At 49.8% G+C, this 12,300-nt stretch overlaps 1 protein-coding gene across 2 annotated transcripts in view; it reads right to left on the minus strand.

The window, feature by feature from the left end:
• Positions 1-12,200, minus strand: part of LOC146563362 (dynamin-1-like) — a 29,150-nt gene extending 16,950 nt beyond the window's left edge. For both annotated transcript variants that reach the window (XM_085295760.1, XM_085295758.1), the window contains exon 1: positions 11,864-12,200. In XM_085295760.1, the coding sequence (XP_085151886.1) occupies positions 11,864-12,024 (161 nt within the window). In that variant the 5' untranslated portion in view covers positions 12,025-12,200. The remainder of the gene's footprint in view (positions 1-11,863) is intronic.
• Positions 12,201-12,300: the final 100 nt, after the last annotated feature.

Here is a 12,300-nt window from a genome sequence, read left to right on the forward strand (position 1 = left end):
ACCAGAGGGTCGTGCTCTTTTGCTCAGCATGTCCTTGTCCAGACTGTTGGAGTTGGTCTGCATCAACTTTTGGTCGGCTGAGGCTTCACACAAGTCTGTGGACGTCTTGGTCATCACAGACCACTTCACTGGATGGGCGCAGGCCTTCCCATACAAGGACCAGTCGGCTAAACAGCTTGCAAGGCTTCTCTGGAACAGGTACTTCTGTGTGTTCGGCTTTCTGGAAAGGATGCACAGCGACCAGGGTGCTAATTTTGAGAGTCAATCGATAAGTGAGCTCCTCAGAGTCTCTGGTGTGGGCTGCGTATAGGGAGGGAGATTTGAATGCCCCTGCTGTGAGCTGTGTTGGTGCTGATGGTGACTGCTCACCCGATGCCATGGATGGGACAGCTGACCTGGAGGTTGTCTCTGAACCTTTGGACCCTGAAGAGAGGACAATTGCATGGGTGTCGCAGTCGCACACTGAACCGGCATGATGTCGCACATGGTGCGATGATGTCACCTGAGCGGAACGGTTACCTTGACCAGTTCGAAGGGGAAGCGTTCGTGGAAGATGCGGTTGATCTTCGCCCCTCCCGACAGCTCGTAGGTGTCCACCTGATCCCCGGACCCTTCGATGCGCTTCTCAAAGTCCACAGCGAACTGCTGCACCATCCTGCCGTGAATGTACAGCGCTGGTTATACCCAACCGACATCTGACACTTAGATCTCACACCTGTAGGCTCATCTAGTCGTGCTCCCTTCACCTGAAATCACACTCGTGACTCTACTGTCACCTCGACCCTTGGTCCTCTCTAGCTTACCAACACAGCCCCTCCTTCAGCTCCCTTCATAGAACTGTGGTCAGAGATTTCCGCTCGTCACAGGCAGGAATGTCGTTTTGGGCGTTTCTAACGAGTTCTTCGAACTCTTCCTTTTCCAGGGTGGACTCACTGCAGAGCACGACTTCTACATATATAGTGTCTCATAAATCTAATGATGGTGAGTCCCAGATTCAAGTCCTAATGGGACCCAAGAGGGTCGTTGACCCACTATTGATCATGTGCCTCATCGCATGTTCAAAGATGGTCGTTCACAGTGGACACAGATTTACTCCACTGTGAACGACCATCCTGGAACAGAGGGCGGGGCTTACGACACCAACTGCCATCTATAATCCAGTTTTGAGATCCTTCACACACCCACTCACATCCTGGGTCATCTGACCTCAGTGAGTCACATGATAGGGTGGGGCTAGGTTTCACAGTGGGTTCACCTGGAGCCTCTGCTGATAATGACCCACACCTGTTTTCACACCTTGCCTCATATGATGAGGCACTACGGTCAATATTTTGTCAACGATCTCATTAAGGGACACTCCCATAGGGCTAAAATCTGGGACTCTCCACCCTTTGGTCTGGAACTGGAGAAGCTTCTCGGAAGAAAATTTCTTTCCAAGCTCCTCAGATGTTCTGCGATATCTTTTTACATGACGAGGCTTGTTAACATCTCGTTAGTGATAAAAAGGATGTGTTTGATGCACTCGGGGTCACTCGGGGTCTAAAATCGGTCCAAGAGGTAAAGCTGAGGCTTTCAAACGCAGGAGCACTGCAGCAGCGAGCACGCATAGTGGAGGCAGCATCGTGCTGTTTGGTGCCAGTGGTACATTACACAAATTTGTTCAAGTAATGGAGTAACCTTCAATCAGTAACTACAGGGTTGAAACGTGGACACAGTTGGGGACAAACACACATTAACACTAGATCTGGAATGGATAAAGCGGGCTAACATTAACTGACTTCAACCCTGTTGAAAATGGGAGACCTTAAAAGCCGGCTGTGTAAAGGAACCAAGTTTAAATGAACTCTACCAAGAAGAGATGTCAAATATCATCTGGTAGCCTGTTGATACCAAAAGTGTCTGCTTGATGAGCAACTTGCTAAGAGATAACCAAATATCAGTGTGTATGTGTATACTTGAGTCTGTAAGTATACTGTAGACCCTGTGTGTCCAAAGTAAACTCAGACGTGTTCATTAGTCCTTAAACATATGCTGTGAAATCATTCATGCCAAGCTATGCGTTTTCTCTACACTCTACCAGTGTAGAGAAAACGCATAGCTTGGCATGATGCATGTTGAATCTTGACACGTTGAATCGTTGTAACTGCGTGTTAAAGAGAGCCGTAGGTGAATATCTGTGCTGGTCCTTACTGCAGCAAAGCCTTGGTCTTGCGGCTCGGGTCATCCGGTCGGTTGGACAACAAAGTTCAGACGGAGCACTGAGTGCAAACTTTAGATTTGACTTTATTATGAAAAGTTTTGGTTTACCAGTCAGCAGTTAGTAAAAACGTGCACAGGTTATATTCTTAACCTTGATTATAGTGATATTATTGATGTGCACGCTGCCTCCTCTGTCAGACTCTGCAGATCACAGCTCTTCACATGTCCCATCAAACTCATTGCACACATCACTGGACCGCTTCAGTTTAAATATGAACTCTGAATATCTTCAAACAGCTGCTATGATCTGAGCTTCTCTGACTGGGTCTTTTTTAGCCCTCTCTAATTTTGCACCTTGGCTGCTGACAGACACTAGCTCTGCTTTTAAGATTCAAACTTTCCTTTTTGGATCAGGTGACCCTGAATCCTCCCTTAGTTATGCTGCCAGGTGTAGGCTGCTGGGGGATTCCCATGATGCCCTGAAGAGAGGACAATTGCATGGGTGTCGCAGTTGACGGAGTCCAGCCGGTCTCAGGGAGATGTTACTGATGTTTCAAGCATGGATTCAGTCCTGCCAGCCGCATCGGGCTTGTCTGTTGAAGTGGACTTTGACCAAGCTGGTTCTAGCACGGCATCCCAAGAGGTCAATATTGCTACGAGCTGTGGGGAGGGTGTACAAGTATGCTCTACTACACCTGAGGTAGCGGTGGATATAGTTGCTCATGCCATTGCTCAGTCCCCAAAGGTTGACTATGGCCAAACCGGGGATGCTTCCCAGATCAGAACCAGACTTGGGCGACTTGTCAAACCAGTGAATAGACTGATCCAAATGTTTTGTTTATATGTCTACCTGAGTGATGGGATTTGTACTTGCTGTTACGTACTCTGCATTTTTGTTGTTTTTTTCCCTGTTGAGCCGTGGTACACACCTTGTAAAGGGTTATTGGTAGGGTGTATTTCGGGCACTCTGCTGCCAGTTGCTGGGTTGGGAGTTTAGCGCTGCTCCAATCCCACTTCATCCTTAGGGATACGTTTAGTTGGTGTTTGTGATTTTTGACCTCTGTTTGGTTGGTGTGTACCAGTGTGGGTGCCTTTGGTACCTGAGGCTCAAATTTGATCAAATTCAGTGGGGCTGAGTATAACAGAGTTAAAAATACATCTGGAAAAACATGTACTTACCTGGTCTTAATTATTATTTTAAGTGTGAATTTTATCATCTTTGTTGTATTTTATTTTGAAAATCCTTCAACCGGATCTCGCTCTGGCGTTTAGAAGCTTCTAAGGCTTCTGTTCCTCACAAGGCCCATTTGCACTGTGAGGGTAAGTTCTGTAATGAAAGGCTCTGGCATCTTTATGGTTTCTGGTGTAAATGTTGTTACATAGGTTGTACATGTTGGTGTATATAGATTTGTATTGATGTTAGAACGCTACTGTGTAACTGAAACAAAGGTTGGTTGCTGTTAAACAGTGTTTCTGCCGTATCTATGCTCTTTTGCAGTAAGCTTTTGCCGGCCCCCTAGTGGTTGCTGCGCATAGCTGGACTTACTGTTTTTCTGCGCTTTTTTGTGACGTTTGCTTTACATTGCAGGAGCTACAATTGCTGGTGAGGGACCAGACAAAGAGCGATTCATAAGACCCTTATGAAAAGGACACCGAGGGAACAGTTTACCCTGCCCGGGATAGGGTTACCGGGGCCCCGCCCTGGAGCCAGGCCCGGGGAGGGTGCCCGAGGGCGAGCATCTGGTGGCCAGGCCTTAGTCCATGGGGCCCGGCCGGGCACAGCCCGAAGAGGAGACATGGGCCCATCCTCCCGCAGGCCCACCACCCGCAGGAGGCGCCATAGGGGTCGGGTGCATTGTGTGCCGGGTGGCGGCCAGGAGCGGAGGCCCTGGCGGACTGACCCCCGGCTGCCAAGACTGGCAATAGGGACATGGAATGTCACCTCTCTGGTGGGAAGGAGCCTGAGTTAGTGCGTGAGGTTGAGAGGTAAGATAAGATAACCTTTATTAGTCCCACACGTGGGAAATTTGTTTTGTCACAGCAGGAAGTGGACAGTGCAAAAGTTATGAGGCAAAAATTAGAATACAATAAGAATAAATACAGTACACAACTGTACAGAATAGAATAAAATAAAATACTATATACAGTAGAATAAAATAAAATAAATATACAATAAGATAAAAATAGAATACAAATACAAATACTATATACAACTGAGTAAAAATACAACGATGACAGAAAGGATTATTGCACTTAGTATTATTGCATATGTATGGATGTGTGTGCTTGATCAGTTAAAGTCTTTATTATGGAGTCTGACAGCAGTGGGGAGGAAAGACCTGCGAAATCTCTCCGTCCCACACCGTGGGTGCCGCAGTCTCCCACTGAAGGAGCTGCTCAGTGCTGTCACAGTCTGCTGCATGGGGTGGGAGATGTTGTCCATCAGGGATGACAGCTTAGCCGCCGTTCTCCTGTCACTCACCACCTCCACTGGGTCCAGAGGGCATCCTAGAACAGAGCTGGCCCTTCGGATCACCCTGTTCAGTCGCTTCCTGTCCCCAGCAGAGATGCTTTAACTGAACAAACACACACATCCACACATGTGCAATAACACTAAGTGCAATAATCTTTTCTGGCATCGTTGTATTTTTACTCAGTTGTATATAGCATTCGTATTCTATTTTTATCTTATTGTATATTTTTATTCTATTTTATTCTACTGTATATAGTATATTATTTTATTCTATTCTGTACAGCTGTGTACTGTATTTATTCTTATTGTATTCTAATTTTTGCGTCATAACTTTTGCACTGTCCACTTCCTGCTGTGACAAAACAAATTTCCCACGTGTGGGACTAATAAAGGTTATCTTATCTTATCTTATCTTATCTTATGCTGCCGCCCCAGCAGACCACGCCATAAAAGATAGCAGAAGCCACAACAGAGTCATAGAAGGTCTTCAGGAGTGGGCTCTCCACTCCAAACGACCTGAGTCTCCGCAGCAGGTACAGCCTGCTCTGCCCTTTCCTGTAGAGGGCGTCTGAGTTATGAGTCCAGTCCAGTCTATTGTTCAGATGAACACCAAGGTACCTGTAGCTGTCCACAGCCTCAATGTCCATACCTTGGATGTTCAGTGGTTGCAGTGGAGAATGCTTGTGCCTGCGGAAGTCTACCACCAGTTCCTTGGTTTTACTGGCGTTGATCTGGAGGTAGTTCAGCTGGCACCAGTCCACAAAGTCTTGGGTCAGACCTCTGTACTCCTTGTCGTCCCCATCAGTGATGAGGCCGACTATTGCAGAGTCATCAGAGAACTTCTGCAGGAAGCACTGGGTGGAATTGTGGGAGAAGTCTGCAGTGTAGATGGTGAAGAGGAACGGAGCCAGAACCGTTCCCTGTGGGGCCCCCGTACTGCAGACGACCCTGTCCGACACACAGCCCTGAGTCCTCACATACTGTGGTCGGTCGGTGAGGTAGTCCAGGATCCAGGTAGTGAGGTGATGGTCCACTCCAGAGTTCACCAGCTTGTCCTTTAGAACCGAGGGAAGAATGGTGTTGAAGGCACTGGAGAAATCAAAGAAGGGTTAGGGGTTAGGGATCTTCAACGCACACCTCCGGCAGAGCTTCAACAGCATTCCGAGGGAGACTGGGGACATTGAGTCCGAATGGACCATGTTCAGCGTCTCCATTGCCGAAGCTGCTGCATTGAGCTGCGGCCGCAAGGTGGTTGGTGCCTGCCGTGGTGGTAATCCCCGAACCAAATGGTGGACACCAGAGGTGAAGGGAGCCACCAGGCTGAAGAAGGAGTCCTATCGGGCTTGGTTAGCCTGTGGGACTTCGGAGGCAGCCGACAGGTATCGACAGGCCAAGCGGAATGCGGCTCGGGCAGTGGTTGAAAGCGGTGCTCTACCTGCACTGTGTATAGTGCTGGCGGAGCGCTGCTGACGTCGACTGAGAAAATTGTCAGGCGGTGGAAGGAATACTTCGAGGACCTCCTTAATCCCACTGACACGTCTTCCGAGGAGGAAGCAGAGTCTGGGGATGAGGGGAATGACCCGCCAATTTCCGGGGGCGAGGTCACTGAGGCAGTTAAACAACTCCTTGGTGGCAGAGCCCCTGGTGTTGATGAGGTCCGCCCCGAGTTCCTGAAGGCTCTGGACGTTGTAGGGCTGTCCTAGTTGACACGCCTCTGCAATGTTGCGTGGAGATCAGGGGCAGTACCTGTGGACTGGCAGACCGGGGTGGTGGTCCCCATCTTTAAGAAGGGGGACCGGAGGGTGTGTTCCAACTACAGGGGGATCACACTCCTCAGCCTCCCTGGGAAAGTCTATGCCAGGGTGCTGGAAAGGAGAGTTTGTCCGTTAGTCGAACCTCGGATACAGGAGGAACAATGCGGTTTTCGTCCTGGTCGCGGAACACTGGACCAGCTCTTTATCCTCTCGAGGATACTTGAGGGTGCATGGGAGTTTGCCCAACCAGTCTACATGTGTTTTGTGGACTTGGAGAAGGCATTCGACCGTGTCCCTCGGGGTGTCCTGTGGGAGGTGTTGCGGGAATATGGGGTGTCTGGCCCATTGCTACGGGCCATTCGATCCCTATACAACCGTTGCAAGAGCTTGGTTCGCATTGCCGGCAATAAGTCGGACTCGTTCCCGGTGGGTGATGGGCTCCGCCAGGGCTGCCCTTTGTCTCCGGTTCTGTTCATAATTTATATGGACAGGATTTCTAGGCGCAGCCAAGTGGCGGAGGGCTTTCGCTTTGGTGGCCTCAGAATCTCATCTCTGATTTTTGCAGATGATGTGGTTCTGTTGGCTTCATCGGGTGAGGGCCTCCAGCTCACACTGGAACGGTTCGCAGCCGAGTGTGAAGCAGCGGGAATGAGGATCAGCACCTCCAAATCTGAGGCCATGGTTCTCAGCCGGAAAAGGGTGGAGTGCCCACTCCGGGTCGGGGATGAGTTCCTGCCCCAAGTGGAGGAGTTCAAGTATCTCGGGGTCTTGTTCGCGAGTGATGGGAGAAGGGAGCCGGAGATCGACAGACGGATTGGGGCTGCGGCTGCAGTAATGCGGACGCTGCACCGGTCCGTCGTGGTGAAGAGGGAGCTGAGTGTAAAAGCGAAGCTCTCAATTTACCGGTCGATCTACGTCCCTACCCTCACCTATGGCCACGAGCTGTGGGTAGTGACCGAAAGAACGAGATCGCGGATACAAGCGGCAGAAATGAGCTTCCTCCGAAGGGTGGCTGGCCTCTCCCTTAGAGATAGGGTGAGAAGTTCGGCCATCCGGGAGGGGCTCAGAGTAGAGCAGCTGCTGCTCCACATCGAAAGGAGCCAGCTGAGGTGGTTCGGGCATCTGACAAGGATGCCCCCTGGGCGCCTCCTGGGTGAGGTGTTCCAGGCATGTCCCACCGGGAGGAGGCCCCGGGGCAGACCCAGGACACGCTGGAGAGATTATATCTCTCGGCTGGCCTGGGAACGCCTTGGTATTCCCCCGGATAAGCTGGAGGAGGTGGCTGGGGAGAGGGAGGTCTGGGCCTCTTTGCTTAGGCTGCTGCCCCCGCGACCCGGCCCCGGACAAAGCGGATGAAGATGGATGGATGGATGGACAATTGCTGGTACCTTCAGAAGACACATGTTGAGTGTGTTTTGTCTGCTGCAGCTACGTGAGCTTGTTAACGGTCATTTTGTGTGTAAAGCTCAAGCATGCGAAAATGTAGTGCTCTACCGTAATTTGTCCACTAGAGGGAAATGTTGAGCCGGTGATACTGTTTACTGAGACTTCTGTTATCCTGTTATTTTGTTTTATACGGTTGTGAAATGTATTTTTATGGGTTATAAGATTTCTTTTTGTATACAAGTTCAGTGTGACAGACTGTAAAATGGGAGAAATGATTATTTTCCAACTTTTCTTTATTAAGAAGCAAATTGTAAGTCTGTCAACACAAGGTGCGTTTGCACTGTGAGGGAGCTACAATTGCTGGTACCATCAGAAGACACATGTTGAGTGTTTTTTATGTCTTCTGCAGAATAAACCACGAAAAGCCAACCTTTCTGAGCGTCTGTGATTTATGAAGAGCCGGAGGCATTACACCTGCAGGTGATGGGGGAGTTGTGTTCAGTGAAGGAGAGGCAAGGCAGAGTAACGTTGCGTCGAGAGAAAAGTGGACGAAAGAGAGGCAAACTTGCGGCTCCACAACTATAAATGTAACGTAACGCAGTAACATATTGTCACATCTCACATCTCGTATAAAAAAAAATATATCGATATATTTAAAAACACGATATATCGCCCAGCCCTAATATTTACTTTCGTTTTCTCATATCTTGGAGTTTAAAGTGCAGTTTCACTGGTTAACAGTGACAGAAAGGGGAAGTCACTGGTCTGCTCACACAGACGTCTGTGACTGAAGAGTGTAATGCTGTGCCTTCTAACTTGGCTCTGCCTTGAAAAAGACATGTTGATGTCAGGGACGTGCTGGTTAAATGACATAAGAGAGTTCAAACACACGAGTTGGATGATGCCCCGCAGGAAGCGGCTTCACGGACCCCGGAGGTGGCAGGGAGAGGGAGGTGCTACGCTGGGATGGATGGTTTTCTTTTGTCGTGCTGCATCACATCCCCTTCACTTACGTAACTGAAGGAAATGTGTTATAGAGGAGGCAGGACAGAGATGGTTCCACTGTGGCCCACTCAAGTCTGCATTCAATGAAACACACTGTGAGCTGTGTGATGGGATCCCTCCGAGAGGCTTGAAGAAAAGCATCGTCACGACATCCTCACAGTGTGATTGTGTGTGTCTCTGTGTGTGTGCGTGTGTATGTGTCTGTGTGTGTGTCTGTGTGTCTGTGTGTGTCTGTGTGTGTGTGCGTGTCTGTGTGTCTGTGTGTGTGTGTGTCTGTGTGTGTGTGTGTGTCTGTGTGTGTGTGTGTCTGTGTGTGTGTGTGTGTGTGTCTGTGTGTGTGTGTGTGTCTGTGTGTGTGTGTGTCTGTGTGTGCGTGTGTATGTGTCTGTGTGTGTGTCTGTGTGTCTGTGTGTGTCTGTGTGTGTGTGTCTGTGTGTGTGTGTGTGTGTCTGTGTGTGTGTGTGTGTCTGTGTGTGTGTGTGTCTGTGTGTGCGTGTGTATGTGTCTGTGTGTGTGTCTGTGTGTCTGTGTGTGTCTGTGTGTGTGTGTCTGTGTGTGTGTGTGTGTGTGTGTCTGTGTGTGCGTGTGTATGTGTCTGTGTGTGTGTCTGTGTGTCTGTGTGTGTCTGTGTGTGTGTGCGTGTCTGTGTGTCTGTGTGTGTGTGTGTCTGTGTGTGTGTGTGTGTGTCTGTGTGTGTGTGTGTCTGTGTGTGTGTGTGTGTGTGTGTCTGTGTGTGTGTGTGTGTCTGTGTGTGCGTGTGTATGTGTCTGTGTGTGTGTCTGTGTGTCTGTGTGTGTCTGTGTGTGTGTGTGTGTGTCTGTGTGTGTGTGTGTCTGTGTGTGTGTGTGTCTGTGTGCTGCAGTGTGAGTCCTCTGCAGTCAGCTCACACACATCACGCTGATATTGTCATACGATGCTGCCCTGACCAAAAGCCTCCTGACTCATGTGACCTGAAGCAACCAATAAGAGCAGAGATGCAGACAGAGACACCCCCACCCCCCACCCATTCTCAGAGTGAAGATAAAAATATTCAGCCAATCACATGCCATCTTCCAGCAGGACTCAAACTACAGACCTCAGAGACACACACAGTTTCTATATGCACAGATCCTCCACCCTGCTGCCACCTCCTCCTCTGCAGCTTACAAGTGCCTTCTTCAGTCTCAGCTGACTGCAGGTTTCCCCAATCTTATAAACAGGACGTTTGCATAATGACTGAAACCAGCCCACTGAAGAAACAATGGGCTGGGAGGTCAGTTCGTTATGTTACATCTCTCTTCACTTGCATCCCATTCACAGAAGCGTTGGAGTTAGTCCGTAAGAGATTACAGGATGACCCCAACCTCAGCAGCAGGACCACTCTCAGCATCCACCAAGTGTGTTTGAACTGTGTCTTCACTCCACCTACTTCACATACAAGGCTCAGTTCTACAGGCAGAAACATGGGTGTGCCGTGGGCTCCCCAGTTTCACCCATCGTGGCCAATTTGTACATGGAAGAAGTGGAAAAGAGGGCTTTGTGATCCTACCCTGGAACACCAACGGTGATCAATGGTCATGGAATTTGCATAATTATGATTAAGGAACTGACCTCCCAGCCCTTTGTTCCTTCAGTGGGCTGGTTTCAGTCATTATGCAAATGTCCTGTATATAAGATTGAAACCTGCAGTCAGCTGAGACTGAAGACGTCACCTGGATGATGACAAAACGTTTCTCCCACAAAACGCTACGTCCAGATGAACAGAATCAGCTTTTGGAGATTTACTTCCCTGGATGATTGAGATGCATCAAGACATATGACGACATAGCCTCTGTGACATCACGCAGAGCAGGAGTAGAAAAAGTGTGCCAAACAGAGTGTTGGGAACAGAGGCATGGCTCATTTCTGACGTTTTTCTTTTTAGGTAGGTCAGAATTTTATCTCAGGAAGTGTTTTCTGAAATATTACTGTCGCCTCTCACACGCTCTGGGCTTTCCATTCATCTCTTTCCACCTTCTTAGCAACAGGGTAATCAGGGCATTCCAGATGTCTTTCCTCCAGTTTTCCAGGTCCTGCTGTGGGATCTTTAGGCGCTCTCGGGCCAGACAAATTATATAATCTCTGTGAGTCGTGATCTGGGATCAGCGCCACAGACAAACACATCCTGCAGATGATGAGGTGAAGGTAGAGCAGGTCATCTACTGATCAGAAGGTTGGTGGTTCGATCCCAGGCTCCCCCAGTCTGCCAGCCAAATATCTTCGGGCAAGATACGGGGCGATCGTGGCTCAAGAGTTGGGAGTTCGCCTTGTAATCGGAAAGTTGCCAGTTCGAGCCCCGGCTTGGACAGTCTTAGTCGTTGTGTCCTTGGGCAAGACACTTCACCCGTTGCCTACTGGTGGTGGTCAGAGGGCCCGGTGGCGCCAGTGTCCGGCAGCCTCGCCTCTGTCAGTGCGCCCCAGGGCGGCTGTGGCTACAATGTAGCTGCCATCACCAGTGTGTGGATGTGTGTGTGAATGGGTGGATGTGTAAAGCGCTATATAAATACAGGCCATTTACCAAGATACTAACCACAAGTATGTCTGCGATGCATCCATCAGAGCGAATGTTACCTAGTTAGCACCTAAAGCATAGAAGAAAGTGCTTGTGTGGTTGCACGGGTGTTGGTGGAGGGATGGGGGGGTGTAGCATGTTTGAGCGTAGAAAAGCGCTGTGTAAGAATCAGTCCATTTACCAGCTCATGAGCGGGTCGGTAACTCTGCTCCACCGCCGTGACACCTCCACCTGAACATCACTCCACCTCCAACCAAATGTCACACCTCCACCTGAATGTGTTTTAAAGGGCTGAACAGAAGAAGAAGAATCTCCACCCCCAGCTCAAACAGACAGGTGGGCACACACGCATTCTCTTTTTCATATCTTAATGAGAGCCTCTAAGCTTTCCCAGCTGCTTACCGAACCATCAAAAAGAACCTAACCATAACAAGCACAGGAACGTTCCCATTTTTAGTACCCACAAAGATGTCTAAACAGGTACACACGCACGCACACACACACAGGGGGACTCACTTGCCCACGAAGTTCTCGAGCACCGAGCTCTTGCCGGCGCTCTGACCGCCCACCACCGCGATCTGCGGCAGGTCGAGGCTGGAGTTCTGGCCGATGGCGGAGAAGGCATCCTGCAGCCGGTTCACCAGCGGGATCAGCTCCTCCATCCCCCGGTTCCCCATGGCGGAGAGGCGGGCGGAGACAGGCGGAGGCTGCTGGTGTGTCTCGCTGCTGCTGTGACCGATCAGCGGCCGATGATCGATCACAGGATCGATCGATGCTGATGATGCTGCTCCAGCTGTGACCTTCAGCTCGTTCTCCTCCTCCTCCTCTCTGCTCCGCTGCAGGGAGGCTCCAAGCACGCTCGCAACCACACACTTCCGGTGCAGCCCTTCACAATAAAACCCCAGCCAGACAGGTTTGTAAGTTCTGACCCGGAGTCCTGAAAGTTGATTAAC

This window comes from Mchenga conophoros, linkage group LG12 (genome assembly GCF_057382185.1).
Source record: "Mchenga conophoros isolate Kocher_MC1m ecotype Shallow Benthic linkage group LG12, M_conophoros_male_GT1.1, whole genome shotgun sequence".
Lineage (NCBI taxonomy): Eukaryota > Metazoa > Chordata > Actinopteri > Cichliformes > Cichlidae > Mchenga > Mchenga conophoros.